We start from the raw sequence: 15,175 nt of genomic DNA on the forward strand, positions 1-15,175 counted from the left end.
TGGTGCTCGCCAGTCTCTGCCTGGGACGGTCCTAGGAGGAGGTGCAGTTTATGTGCGTGCCAGAAAACGGGGCAGGGGTACATCCCTTACCTTTGTGTTCAGCAGTGTGCTTCATTGCTTTAAATCCTGCTGTTTGCATGGGCTCCTGATCGCTGATGAACCTGTGAAACCACCTTCTTCTCAACTGCCTGAGCTCCGAGTTGCGGGACACGAGCCACCGCGGGCTGTGCCGCTGGTCCAGGGCCGGCTCCTGCATCGCATCCATGCCCACCAGCAGCCTGGGACCGGCGCGGGGGTTTTGCAGCATCCTGGGGTCGAGGATCCCGACCCTGGCCATCCCATCCGGCACCGGCAGGGCCTGATTAGCAGAGGTACCACGCGAACCTTGCTGGATAACCAGGCGGGTCCGCTGTAGCAGCAGGAGGCTGCCAGCCATCAGGTAAGCTGCTGTGAGGAAGAAGAGCAGAAACTGGGTCCGACGGAGAAACTTTTGTAGCCTGAAGAAAGCTTTGGCCATGCCCTTCCTGAACCCAGGCCCTTCACGCCTCCTGACGGGCCCCTGAATCTCCGCCTGGCCGGGCACTGGTTCCTCCCATAAGTTCAGCCCATCACTTCGGTGCCTTCTGCTGATGAGAAGCCTTCTTCCCGGACGGCCGCGGCGAGGGAGCGGGCTGGTGCGGCAGTGCCGCTGGCCTCAGGCACCCGGCTGGCCCTGGGGCTCCGCACGCACCCGGGGCGATGCCATCGTTGTGCTCTGCTGAGCCGCCCGAGAGCCGATGCGGAAACCTGAAATACCAAGGGGGAAGGTTGGTTCGCATCCAAACAGAAAATAGCCGTCATCAGGGTGACTTTCCCCCACCCACCCCTTTGTTTCATAGCTGAGCGTTTCTCCATCTGTTGTTCATAATTATGCACTTTAAAAACTGTAATCCAATGAGAATGATTGATTAAGCAGAAGCTCATTTCAGATCTTCAGCCTTACTTTTCTTTCTTTCTCTTTCTTTCTTTCTTTCTTTCTTTCTTTCTTTCTTTCTTTCTTTCTTTCTTTCAACTTGGAATGCACAAGAAATACCTTTATGATGAGGTTATTTCTCTTGGAATGTTTGGAAAAAAAGTTCTTTATTTTCTTTTGTCAATAGCCGACGTCTCCATTCTTTGTCACTGGCTGGAACAGGCAGCCGCAGTGTAGGCATCTTTTTAGGAAGGTATTATCAAATTCCTTCCTTTCAGCTAAACAGTAGCTAAGCTGCAGATGCAGATCAGAAGGAAACAGCCGTGCGGGTGTGTGGGAAAAAAAAAATTGCATCAACTTACAATAGATAAGATAATAATTAATCTCAGCACAACAAAGTCAGGCTTTATGCTGGAAGGACATTTGGGGATTCTGTACTTACACACAGAGCGGCGTGAGTTGCTGTGCATGTCACTTTAAAAGAAACCAGAGTTCCTGCTATTGTTTTAGTCGATTTCTATTGCCAAATATTGACGTGTGGATGCACATGGATGAAAACTAGTGAATGTTTGAAAAAAATTCGAGTTTCACCAGATATCTCTTGACTGCTTCTGAGCTTTGCGGTGCTGATGTATACCATGATGGGATTGTGTGAGCAAGAAAAGCTCCTTTGTGCTCTAGGGAACCTTTAACCTCCCGTAGCAAATAAAAGCTGGCATCTCCCCATAAGTTCCTGTTTTCCCAGTCAATCACTTCTCTGTGGAGCCAGGCAAGTGTTCAGAAAAGATGCAGTGTTTTCCAGAAAAGAAAATATTATGGCTTTTGCTTAACTTGCAATTGGGGCACGCTCTTGAAATCCACAGTCCTGGCAAAGAAACATCCGTTCACTGTATTTCTTGTTTCAGTATCTGATTTGAAGCTTTGTGGATATTCACTAATGCCGCTTTCTTAAATAGTTGCTACCGATTAAGTCTCCACCTATTCCCTTTTTCATTTAGCTGTGCAACTTCTTTCTGTCGTAAGCAGCAATCAAAATCAAAGCTCAAAAACTTCTAGGCCAAAAATATATTAAAGCTCAGCTGAATCTTTTGTCAATTGAGCCTGAATTCCTTTTGTGTGACCTTTCAGCCTCGATTGCTAAATGGGGCTGGCACAAGGCAGGAGTCCCTGTCTTCTAATCTTACAAGTCGGGTGGTCTTGAGGACCTGATTTAGGTGGGGTTTTTATATTGTTTTGTTCAAACTCATGTATGCTGGTCTCGGTTGTACAGGGCTGAGTAATACCCAAAGATGTTCTCGGTGTTAATCTCTACACTTTCTCCAAGAACTCGGCAGAGCGAGCAGGTGCGAAGGGCTGCGAGGCTCTAACGCGCTGTAGTAAATCAAGACCACTTCTCCACTGTAAAAGTTAACACGCCTCCCTTCTGATAGCTCCAAAGCCAAAGAAAATACATTGATTTACACCAGCTAAAGAGCTGACCCTTAAAGTTAAATTATTGAAAATCTCTGATCAATGTTGTGAGTGCTCAAGAATTACAGTAAAAAGGGTCAGAAGTACCTAGAGAGATGAACAGGAAATTAGCCATAATGGGATACTGCGGATTGTTACTGCGCTAATTTATCTGAAGAAATACTGTCTATCAGCATAGGTATGATTTGATTCACTAGTTTTTCCTAACACGGGGCTACTGGAAACCTGAGCTATTCCCAAAAGAGGCTGTCTAACGTAAAAGAAAGATGCGCGCGTGTATTGGCCATTTGAGATCCTGACTGGGAAAGGACTGTGCTGGTAGCACGCAGTGTTTTCAGGTCAGGCTTGGCCAACGGAGCAGCCGGCCGCACGCCTTGGTGGCCGAGCAGACAGCACGCTGCTCCAGTTGTCATCTGTAGTGCACAGGGATGGCCCTTCTTAATAAAAGCTGCTGCAAAGCCTCATCAGTGAGGTGACAATGGCTGCAATCGCACAGGTATTCAAAAGGTTTAAGAGGGGTTTTTTTTTTTTCCCCCCTACCAGCAAGATGAGGCTGGATAAATTTATCAGACTTGCAGTCATCTTTGCCCAACTGTCATTCAGGGTTCCGTAGCTCTTGGTTTACTCACAGAGTGATCAAGTTGCAATACCAAGAAATGCTTCGTGCCAAAGTTCTCAAGCACGCCCGAGTCACTTGCACTGGCAAGGCAGTGCTGCGGCAGCCGGGAACCTTCCGGCGCTGCTAATCAGCGATGCGAGAGCGGCAGCTCAGGTGGAGAAGGACCATCGAAGCCGTGTAGCGGAGGTCGGGCACGTTACACTTGAAACTGCATCAGTGGCCCAATTTAGTCCCTTTTAATGCCGCTATGTGCTTGAGGCTTTCAGCGGATTTCAGTGGAGTTTCTCCGTGTTTGCAGTGATGTAAAGTGGAGCGGCTGGAAGCTGCGTCATCCCGGTGATGAGAGGATCTGCCGCTTGCCTGGGCAGCACGCAGCGATGCCTCCTGGTGCCAGGGGAGACAGGGCTGGCCACCGCCTGCCCGAACAGCCTGCACGGGGCACCATCGCTGCCTCCCACGTTAGCAGAATGAAAAACCTGCTCTGCATCAGCAGATCTAGCGTAACTGCATGAGATATCGGACCTAATTTAAGTCTGCAGCAAGCTCTGCATCCAAACACCAGGAAACGTTCGGCATTGCTCCTGTTGCTCTGACTAGTTTGTTTATTTATTTACTAAGGAGAAGCTGCTTCTGGGTCTCAAAAGGCTAACTTTGCTTTTGCCCCATGGTTGAAAAAGTTTAAATGGTACAAGCCAATTTTACTGCAGTCAATATGACTTATATAAATTACCTCCAGATGCATTCGCCTTCAGTACAGTTGCCATGACAGTACATTGTAGTAAAAACCAACCAAATAAATAAGCAGACTCTCCGCCCACAGCAACTGCTGCAAATGTGCAACTCAAAAATTAAATGTTGCTTTTTAGTGGGGAAATAGCAGAGTGCTGCTGACATAAAAAAAAGTCATTTGATTTTTCCATAAACTGCATATTGCAATATCATCAAAGTATGCCTAAAAGAATTGAAGTGCATCACTTTTGATGATGATATTAAAAAGGAAAGAGTAAGGAGGATATGAGCTACTATCTGGAAATAGAAAATGTATCATTTGTCTTTTTCATACATGTTTCGCTTAAAATGAATGAAGTGAAATGGAAGAAAAGCAGTCTTCTGTTCCTATTTATCAGGTGTCACAGCCGAAGGGGTTTTAGGACCATATTAATTGAGAGTTGAGTTAGTCAGTAAAATCATAAAATGACAATTGAAAGGACTTTGAGATGGGCAATGAGAACTGTTAAACAGCAGAGAAGACCTCTAGGTGGAGAGAACAATGAAAGGGTTAACGCTGCAACCTAAAAAAGGAAAATAATTGGCACTGGCAAGGATCAGAGGTTGAGCTTTGGAGATGGTGAGTGGTAGCTCAGAAGATCTGCTGGGTGCTGAGCCTTCAGCCAGGAAAGGATCCCGTGCACCGCTAAAAAGGTGCTGTGTCTGGAGGCTGCATTTTTATAAAGTGGATAACTATCTGGTTATTGAGGGCAAGGATTTGATGGGGTTCAGAGAAGCACTGAGTGATCTTATTTTATAAAATGTGAATTTATTCACTTTACTAGTGACAGGTGAATTTTTACCTGTTCAGAAGTCAGGTAACCATTCAGTTGTTTGACCAGCTGTTTTAGCTGTTTGTGCGTAAAATTTTTTGTCTGGAAATGTCATTAGAAAAAATAGTTTTGATTTGATTTCGTTTGGTTTTTTTTTCCTGTAAGACCTCTATGTAAACCAGCAGGACTGAGTGCAAAGCTGAAAAATGCATCTTACCTGAAATCCCAGAATCTCAATACATGAATCTGTTCCAATCTGTTTCCTAAAATGGGCAATGCTGCAATTCTTCTCACTGGCTCTGGGAAAGCCAACATCTTAAAAGAAAGATCCCCCTAAACCTGGCATGACTTGGTGACCAGTGGGTTTGCTGTCTGGTAGCCAAGTTTTCAGAGCACCGTCCCGGTGTTGGGGAGTCCTCCCGAGCACCGCTGCAGGTGGGTTATTTGTTTCTCCAGGTGCTGTCAGGCTTCAGAGTGCGTGGTGCAGGGTGCCGGCTGAGAGATGCTTTCCCAAAGGTTTTGCACGGATCTGCAATGCTCGGACAAGGCACGGTCCTGCCAGCACCCACAGAAAAGCCGCTTTGCTTTTCTGCGACTTTCTGCAGGCCACATTGCTCAGAGCCTGCTTCCGTGGAGTCTTGCCATTGCCCAGGAGAGCGGGGTGGCAGAGGCAGCAGTCCTTGAGGGAACCGTGGCGGCATCCTCTGGCACAAGCTCTGGCAGGCACGCAGCGCCCAGCTCCTCGGAAGGTGCCCGTCAGCAGGCAGCCGGCCGTTTTTGAGGGGGTCTGAGCCCCGGGTTGAACTCGCTGCAGACGCCAGGAACAGCCGCTGTGCCTGGTAAAGGATAACGTATCTCTGTAGAGCCCTGTCCATATTTCATAGTGAGGTGGTTAACAGGTAGGGGAACACCTGCACCGCTGACATGACCCTAGGAGCGCTTTTTGGAAGGAGGCAGAGAAGGGATTTGTCCACGTGTGCTACTGGTTTCAGGCCACTCTGGAAATGTCCCCCCCCCCTTGGTGTCTTTGCAGTGCTACGAGGTTACGCACAGCGTTGAGAAATGCCAGAGCACGGATTGTGAACTCAGCACGTCGTGTCTGAGAGTGCGCTGATAGGATTGAGCACTAGACCTGAGGCATTTCCAATTTTAATTGCTAGTTTTCTTTTAATCCTTATTTTTTTTCTTTCATTATATATATAATACCAGATTTATAACTGCCATTAAAAAGTTGCTGTAAGGAAAAGCAGGTCAGTACCTTGCTTCCAAAATGATCTCACAAAGTGCAACAGAAGATGTCACACTAGGTAGCTGCATTAATATATTTGTAAAGAGAAATAGAAGAAAAACTGCAAAGTTCTTGGCAATTCTACTCTCTACAGAATTTTTAAGGGAAGACTGAATACTTTTGGTGATGCTGTGAAAGCCAGTAAATGCTGAAGACACTGAAGAACAGCCCCAGACTTGCCGGTGAAGAGTTGCCTGGCTGAGGGCTGTCCCTTAATAGGTTGCTCGATGCAGAAACTTAGGTCAGTGCTGCACTGATGGCCGCAGCTCATCAATAGTTGATCTTGTCTAAAGACCAGCAGGATTTTGCAAATTCAGAGTTCTTGGCACAGAAGCAAGACTATGTTTTCTATTGTAAACTGAAGGGAATTGGACTCATGAACACTATTTTTAGAAAAATCCATCCCTCTCCCACATTTCTCCTTTCTTTTGTCAGCTTTCTTTGAGGACAAATGTCGTCAGTTAGGAGCTAGCTGAAGGATTCTGGCTCGGAGCCTTTCCTTCGGATACACACTGCCATTTTCTTGAGGCTGTTTGGAAAGTCAAGGCCGACATCATACTGCGTGAATGCACGTAGGAAGAAAAACTCTTGAGAAGCCGCAAATTTAGTGTCGGGATCCTGCCAAAGATTTGCAGTTCCCTTTATTCTGATGGCTAAAAGCACCCTGAGTAACCCTGGGTACCTGCCAGGGTTGGTCCCGAGTCTGCGCGTCCCGCAGCCAGCCTTCCATACGTGGCCAGAGCTGTTGTGAATTTTGAGAAGGGGGTTAAAGATGATGAAGGTGAGCTGTCTGAGCTCCCCCTTCATACCGCGAGTGGAGTGGGCAGGGGAATTCCACATCATCCCAGTTTCCAAATCATGGGAGAAGAGAGGAAGATGAAACTGTGGATCACATTTGTGTGGAAAGCAGCACATGCTAAACGTAAAGCTTAGAAGAAACATCCTGGTGCTCTGCTGCCTTAAGCCAAAATCCACTCAGATCAAGATATAGGTTGACGCTGATGGATTTTAGCTCAGGCCCATTGTTACTTTTTCTAGCTCCTCAAGGAAGTGTCATGTGGAATCGTCTCACTACATGAACAAGGTAATTTAGGAATTTATGCAAAGGAAAGAAAAAGAGGTGATTTCCTAATTCCATCACCTTTCCTAGGATATTCTTTCACCAAAAAAGAGAGGAAATTTTTGATGAAGAGTTACTATAATATTCATTTCCTTCACCAACTTGAACGTGTACTTTTCTATGGAACATAACCTGATCGTTGGCTCTTCTGGCGGTTGCAGTGCAATGCTCAACCGAGGCCCGTCTAGAATCCAACAGCCTGGCCTTCCCGCAGCATTTGGCCTCAGGGGGAGAGCAGGAACATCCCCTGACTCTGGCCCGGGGCAGGCGTTTCCCCCGCGCTCTTCCCATCCCCCTGCAGACGAGGCTTTCATCGTGGGCCCTGGAGCCGCCGCAGCCACCGTCCCAGCAGCGCCAGCTGTCCCGCTCTGGCCCTGGCACACCTCGAGCCTTGCACGGCGACGTGCCGCGTGGCTCTGGCAGCCGCAGCAGCCCACGCCGTTCTGTTTCTCTCCGGTTTTCTCATCCCTGCCCTTCCTGCAAGGCAAGTGGAAAATGCAAGTTCCAAGGCAGGATGTCTAGCTCAGGCACGCGAGGCTGAGGATGAGTTAGTGCCCGTGCTTTGCTCGTGCGCATCCTGCTCGTGAAATGCGCCACGTCGCTCGGTTCTGCTGCAGAACTTGCTGAGGGTTTATATTTAAATACAATAAAAGGGTTTCTTCCCCGTCTCTTCCCAGATCACCTCCAATTGCTTGATTTAGAGAATAATTTGGCTTTTAAATATTTATAGAAACTAACTCTTCCAGCCCTTTTCAATCAAAACAAAACTTATTGTCTAGGGATTTTCAGTAAAGTAACGAGGTGACCGATGAGACGTAAGTGAAGGGGCTTTCGGCCTGTCCTGACCGCTGAAGCTCCGATGTGTCGCGCTGGCGTCCCTACCGAAAGATCTGGCCGTACTGTCTGGGCGCTCACAAGCAACAAGCTCGTCTTCCAACTTAGAAAGTTTTTCGTGCTGGAGGATGGATCAGTGCTGACTGAACGCACCTGCCCCCCTCGAGAGCAACTCTTTTCTGACACGGTGCTGCTTTGAGTGTTACTTTAAGCACAACATATGGTCGGCCAACAACCTAGAAGTGGGGTAGAAGCACCACAATTTTTCCACATGCTGAGGTGGCAGACGTTGCAGCTTGAGGCTTTCTAGCAAGTTTATAATTTCCTCCCTCACCTGTCCTCCCTTCCCACACTGTGCTGAAAGTGCGCTTGCTACAAGATGTAATCAGATTGCAAAGTTATCTTTGATGCTGGTATCATGTTAAAACTTAAATAGCGATGAACTGTGATAAATAAAGCAGAAAAAAATCTTTATGCAGAGATAGCAGAAAGATGGAGGAAAACTCTATGGTCCATAAACCAGTCAAATCAAGTTGAAACTACACGAGTTAAAAATATACATGATATCTCCTGTATACGATATGGGAAGTGTTTTACAGTTGACAGATAATTCAGCTTTGGAAGTGAAAGGCAATGTCACAGAACAGAGCTGCAGCCTGAGCACTAACCTGTGCAAATTTGGTCACAGCAGCTCTTTCACTAGACATTCCACTTTGTTGAGACCAATTTTCTAGCACAGGTAGGTGTAAATCTAGGCACGAATTTTGGTGGGGACGGCAGTAGCCTATGGCGAGGGCTGCGGAGGAGCCTGCCGGAGGCAGCTGGTCCAGGAAGGCTTGTTGTGAGGCAGAGTGCTGACTTGGAAAGTGTTCCAGCGACAGCTTGTAACAGCAAGCACACCATGGCGACACGGTATTTTATCCATTAATCCAATACTTTTTACCTCCCTCAGTGATAAAGTAATAATCGGGAGGACTGATTCCATGCCAGTATGGAAAAGATGCAGACATATACTTACCTATGTTTTATATGTATACATGCACACAGATCTATATGTATGTGTGTATGCATTCTGTACGTAGAGGGATGTGTACTCAAAAGATAACGTGCAGTCTGCTGTCACCGTTCACTGATAATCTGACACCTATCAGCAAACAGTATTCTTGAACCTAGAAAGTATTTTGATCAATAATAAACCATTCATGCATAATGTACATCCCTTTGATAGGAAGAAGTCAAGCACTCAGCAAATGATGCTTTATCTGCAATTTCCAAAAAACCCACAATATGGTTCTGTGGCTCTAGGATGAAGTTTTGAAAGAGATTGTTGTACAAATGTGCCATATATTGATTTTTGCCTCATCCCACAGTAGATAGAGATGAGATCTTTTCCTGTGTGCAATGAAATCTACTGGCATTAAAATAACATGCAGCTCTGTAACTAAATCATAGGTATTTAAAAAGTGTCTTTCATAAACCTCTCAACATCCAAACTCCTGCAATATCCACCTGCTAAAAATTGTTAGTCTGTTTATTTAGCACAATGATGCTTCAGAAACTGTTTAGAGAAGCCGAGCGGTCTAGTCTGCCTCTCCAGCCTATGTGACACAAACACGCACTCGCATTATCCGTGCCTACTTTTCAAGTATAATGTTTCGTGGATGCTCAGAGAAGGGCATCTCGAGAGCAAACTGCAATCTTTATAAATAATGCAGCTAAGCCTCGTGTGCTTAGATGCCATGGATAAATTTAATAAATCAAACAGCCATTCAGAATGCAATGAACGTTAATACCTCAGCCTCTGCAAAAAGTTGTCTGGTTATTACTTGTGTCAAGGCCAGCTGACAAACAGTTTGCAGGCACAGATAATGCAACTGTACAGGAAAAAGGGGAAAAACCTCACCTTTCTGTTATGGTCGAGGAACTCCTGTTGTAGCCAGGCAAAGTCCTAGACAATCCAGTGAAATATTATAAAAAGCTGTAATGCATATCTGGAAAGCTGATAAATCCTGCTCCCTCTGCCCTTCCTCACTAATCCTTCTCCTGCCTCCCGCTTCCAGCGCGCAGAGCCGTAATCCTCCCGAGCACCCCTCCGTGCTCTGCCTGTGTCTGCGCGGCGCTCCGGTCCCTCCAGCTGTTTATATCAGTAACTAACCCAGCTGCCACGCAGCCCTGCACATGCTCCCTGCTCACCGCCGTCCGTCGCGGTCCCTCGCCGGGGTCCCTGCGGCTCACGGGGCCGGGGCGCCGGGGTCCTGCGCCGTGCCGGGGCTGGCGGGAGAGAAACGCTCCATGGCCTCCTGCGCCAACAGGCAGGAGCGGAGCAGCCTCAGCGCTGCGCTGCCCAAATCCTCAGCCACGGTCGGCACACTCGTGTTTCGTAACGCTCCCCCTGTTCGGGGAAACGGAGCCTCTCCTTGACGTCTGCTTCACGGAGGAGCTCTGCAGCCTTCCGCAGCTACAGACGTTTCCAGACCTACCCATACACTCTATCTGTCTGTATGTTTGTCTAAACGCACGGATGGCTGCATAGGCAGATAGCTAAGTGGCGGCAGCAGCAGCGTGAAGACCTAACGCGATCAGCTGAACGGATGCTCCTGCGTTTGTTTCTCGGTGCCTCTTCCCACTAGGGGCAGATCCCTCTGGAGACCCGGACCCCTGCCCAACAGGTCCAGAGGGTCCCGGGAAAGCGAGTCCCCGGCAGCCTCCCGGCACCAGCTCCGAGATTTCAGGCAGCAAATTGTTATTCTGGGCACAGGTGGATAGAAGTAAATTATTTATAAATGTGAGAGCTGAAAGGCAGTTTGCTCGGTGTCCTTAGGACTGCCTGCTCTGCTCTGCTGTCTTCACTGCGTGGACAGACTCCTTTCTGCTACTGGTTCACGTGGAGATTGATCAATTTATAATTATTCTTAAGGCATCTGCGTTTAAATGCGAGTAGGCTGCACAGTTGTAACTGCATGTGGTTCTGAAGCACCTCATAGTCTTTGCGTATTTAAATGAAACCTGTGGAGATTTGTCTCTTGGAGCCAGAATCGGATGCGGTTATACATCTCGTATACATACTCGTTTACTTCCAGTGCTGAGGCGTGCAGGTCAGTAATGTCAGACCGAACACCTGCATGGCTGTGAGAAAGCAGCACTCGGGGGTTTCTTGGATCTGAGAGGAAAGAGGGAATTTGGATGCCACGCGGGGACCGATCCTGTCTCCCTTCTGTGTACCGCACGGTCCTGCACGCTCTGACCAGCCCTGCAGGTTTCAGTGATGCTGCGTGCGTGGATCTCTCTCCGTACGGCACGCCTCGTGAGTGGGATCTGAACCTGCCAACGCGGTGCTAACGCTACTTAGATCACACTGGGCTTTTCCATCTCTGCACAGTTTAGGGGAAGAGGGGCCTGGCTGTTTGTTTCAGATCTCTGCACACATGCTAGCAAATTTCAGAATCCTCTAGTTGTGAAGCAGACCTGGGTTAGAAACGCAAAGACAGGAGCTGTAGACTAATCTCACTTGTTCGCTACTTTGCAAAAAATAGCGCAGTGATGCTGAAAAGGTTCAACCTTCAGTTGGTGCCAGCATCGAGGGATCAATTTTACCACCTTTGTGTTTGTGTTGCTTTAGATACACGTGTGTTTCTTGTCTTAGACCTATGTAAGCAAACTGTGCTGTGCCTGCTACTGGGGTTTGTCAGTTTACTTTTTATTTCCTTTTTTGAAGGATGTTTTGTCTTCTTGTGTTTTTCTTTAAAAGCAAACAAACGCAGGAACTTCTGTTTGTGGCTACAGAACACAGGAAATAATTTGCAGTCACGGCAGACCAAAAAGAAGGACTCTGCGTTTCTTCTCGCTACCTTTCAGGGGCCAGATCCTTGACCCCCCAAAAATCCCCTTGCAAGCAGCTTTGGCTGGGTGGTGGTCAGGAAGCCCTGGCTGGGTGGGTGTCAGAGCCCCCTCGCCTCGGTGGCGAGCCCGCGTGGGCGCCGCGCAGCAGGAGCAGAGCCCAGGCTGCTGCCGCCGGCACCCAGCACCCAGCACCGCCTCTTCGGACGGCCACTGCGGTGCTTTGTGCCTGGCATTTCCAGCCCTCCCGGCGCTTCCGAGGGGCGCGGGCGAGGCAAGCACCGGTGCCGTGGGGGATGGCTGGGATGTGGGGGTCTCCTTCCAGCTCTGCCCCCGAGGTCCCAGTGGCCACGGGCAAGCTGTGCGCCTCCAGCGCCGTGCGCCTCGTCCTGCTCTTTGCGTCCCTCACTGCGTCTGACTACACGCCGCGGTGCTGCGAGCGTGTTCCTTGGGGCTCGTGAGAGAATTTAAAAGTATAAAATCATAGTGACAACTGCAAATCCATTTAGCCACAAGATATGCCTGTATTTGTCTATGACAAAAAAGTTGCAGTTGCTGGCAGAAGATCCTTCTATGAACAATTTTGCAATAGTTGCAAATAGTTTTCATATACAGAAATCCAGGAAGGAAATATAAAGACTTTCAAGCTGTTATAGCACTCACATAATTCTGACAATCCTTCAGACTTGTTAAGATGTGAAAATGAACAGCTAAAATGCTTTTGCTCTTAGCAAATGTTTTCTGGGACTTAACATATTGATAGGGCTGCAGTCGTACAGTGTTTTTGTGAATTTTGATTAATGGAGAACTCTGAGACTTAGCAAGATAACATTCAAATTTTAAAATATTGATGTCTGGAGATGTATTCTTACCCTGAGAAGTTGTGCACCTGTTAGATTGCAACCCATCCAACCTCCTGTATGTGTGTGTACAGCTTTAAGGCTGCTAAAGTCTGAAATTAATTTAATTTTACTGAAATTAAATTAATCAGATGTTTAATGTAATGACATTTTTAAATGTTATGCTGGGTTGGGGCCTAAATCGATAGAATTACAGGAATCTGCCCAGGTGAAGCAGTGGCAGGAAATGGAGTTCGGCATTATCAGTGAGAAAACCGATGCTGAAAATGTACCAAACTCCCGATTTGCAGGACAGCGTAGCAGCAGCGTGGCACGTGCACCCGTGACGTTGCACCCCTAGGTGCTGCAGCCACGAAAGCAAAGCTCCCCTCCCCGGGACCTGCAGCAGCACCGGGCCCTTTCCCGGATGGACCAGCCGTGACCAGCCGCAGAACGACCTGGTGCGGCGGGAGCCCAGGCTGTGCCGAGCGCTGCCCCGAGCAGGCACGCCGGCAGCGCGGGCAGCGCTGGTCTCTGAAGGTGCGCGCGGGCAGGAACGGCCACCCGGACCTTGGCTGCAAGAGCGAGCGCCAGCTCAGGTCTGCAACCACCTGGCACGTGTCCGAAGGCGTTGGTAGGACCTGCTTGGCATGATGAGCGTGTCCCAGGGACGTGCTATCACTTTGACATACGATCTGTTTTCACAGATTTGACATGAAAACAACCGCTATCGTTTGGGGGTCTTGCAGCTGTGCTGCCATGATTTCTGAATTCAAGCAAAGCCCGGACAAACTGCCAGGTTTTATAAAACATCAGCCCCCCTGCTCTAAGCCCTCCTTACCGCCAGCTTGTTTCCAGGATTTTGTGCACAAAATACCGTGTGGGGACTGGCTTTGGTGCGGCCGTGGGCAGGACCCCCGCTGCCACGAGGTGACCTGACCGAGGGGGCTACGCACTGCAAGCAGCGGTGCCGCGTCGCTTTGTTCAAGACTGGAGCCAGCACCATTTTGGGGGATCAGCAAGGAGAATAAAGGAGGGGTAGAGCTGTATCCCAGGGGAGGTGGCAACACTCCTCTCTACCGAAATTATTGCAGCAGAGTATTTTGGGGTGGGGGTAGGAGGTGTTCTGTGTCCCCTGCTGATGCTGCATCCCACCGTACATAGCAATCGTGGGGGGCACGGGCAGCGGCAGCAGGCACTGCTCTGTGTGGCTAGGCATCCAGAGGTTTTCTGTACACAGAAAAAAAGTTAAATTAAATCAAGTTTCGTTGATTTAATTTAACTTAGCTAAAGCATGCAAAAGATGGTTTTAATGCTTGCTTTATTATTTCAGTTGAGCTTGTCTGGTGACACTAGATCAGAAGTCGGTAAAGCCTTTGGACAGGGTGATGTTAATAATCGCGGGGAGCCGTGAAATCTCAGTCCTGTGAAGATGGGAATTATAACGTGGTTTCAGTAAACAAAACAAGGCATTCATAAATTGAAGTAAGGTTGTCCGTATAAGGTTTGCAAAGGCTTAATTAAGCCAGCTGAATTAAAGCGGTGTATACTTTTACAAGGCCACGAGATTAAATGCCATAGTAAGGTGCTTTCCTGTCACCATACTCAGCACTGGTAAGACCTGCATCACACTGAACAGTCCCTTTTTAAAAAAAAAAAGTTACTATTCAGTAATTAGATAATTAACAAATCTCTAGTAGTACCATCTGGTATCTGACATTAATTTTGCTTTTTTCTTACCCAAGGGTAACAAATAGGGATTAAATCCATGGTAGCTTTGGGGAGGCCATTTTAGCAAGTATGCTTTGCATCTTGTACAAAACACTTATATATCAAATCTGCGAGGTCTCCTCTACCTTTTGTTGTGCTGGTACTTCATTTTTTCTGTACGTTGCAATTATCTTGCATTCCACAGTGCTCATGTCGGCTCTGTTTTGTTACTGATATGCTATTACACGGAAAAAAATAATGATCAAAAGAGTGTTCCAGCTGAGAAGATAGGAAGCTAAACTGCTTTTTGTGTGCCCTGATGTAAATCTGAAGCGATTCCCACGAAGGTGCTGGGAACCACTCCAGATCTGCACCCCTGTAAATGAGAGCAGGACCCTGCCTGGTAAACCTGGGAACGTGGAGGTGGATGACAAAGAACATGACGCTGTTAAAAAAAAAAATAATCAGAAGATTAAATGTAATGAAAGCTTCAGTGAAAATGCTGCATTTTTTGGTAAATAGAAAGGCAGCTGACATAATCAACCTCTATATGAAAACTGCGATGTGAAAACTAGGGGTGGTGGTAGGAATCTGAATGTCTTTTGCAAACGCTCAGCAGCAGCACCTTGGTTTTTCTAATCCAAGAATATGCAGGATAGCAGTTCACCAACATCTGGATTTCAGTTCAATCCTAAGAGGCAGTACTGTTTTATCCAGCCTGAGCATCTAGTCTAATACTTTATTTCACATGGCTTCAATAGAGAGGACTTTCTAGGACTGAGACTGGAGCTCTGACCGGAGAAAAATAACTGTAGAAACCCTCTGAGCCAGGAAAACATTTGAATTTTGATGAGGCAGCTGACTGAGGGGGGCCTGTTTCTGCTGTTGGTTACGCCAAATTCTGTTCTCAAACGTGGATGAAAGAGAGAAACGCAGCACGTTGCCTAAGACAGTGGCCATTAACT

At 47.6% G+C, this 15,175-nt stretch overlaps 2 protein-coding genes across 7 annotated transcripts in view; both read right to left on the reverse strand.

The window, feature by feature from the left end:
* The window catches only part of WSCD1 (WSC domain containing 1), a 33,338-nt gene extending 22,626 nt beyond the window's left edge, over positions 1-10,712 (reverse strand). Inside the window, exons 1-4 of one of the 6 annotated variants that reach the window (XM_075771347.1) lie at positions 10,305-10,712; positions 10,018-10,216; positions 9,728-9,772; positions 91-786 (exon numbers count right to left, since the gene is read on the reverse strand). In XM_075771347.1, the coding sequence (XP_075627462.1) occupies positions 91-517 (427 nt within the window). In that variant the 5' untranslated portion in view covers positions 518-786; positions 9,728-9,772; positions 10,018-10,216; positions 10,305-10,712. Of the gene's footprint in view, positions 1-90; positions 787-9,727; positions 9,960-10,017 lie in introns of those variants that run through there. The other 5 variants (XM_075771348.1, XM_075771352.1, XM_075771349.1 and 2 more) reach the window with 5 other exon arrangements.
* Positions 1-13,229, reverse strand: part of MED31 (mediator complex subunit 31) — a 277,258-nt gene extending 264,029 nt beyond the window's left edge. Inside the window, exon 1 of the mRNA XM_075771357.1 lies at positions 13,218-13,229. The gene's annotated coding sequence lies outside the window, so the exon portion shown is untranslated. The remainder of the gene's footprint in view (positions 1-13,217) is intronic.
* Between the last annotated feature and the right edge of the window lie 1,946 nt (positions 13,230-15,175).

This window comes from Balearica regulorum, chromosome 19 (assembly GCF_011004875.1).
Source record: "Balearica regulorum gibbericeps isolate bBalReg1 chromosome 19, bBalReg1.pri, whole genome shotgun sequence".
NCBI lineage: Eukaryota > Metazoa > Chordata > Aves > Gruiformes > Gruidae > Balearica > Balearica regulorum.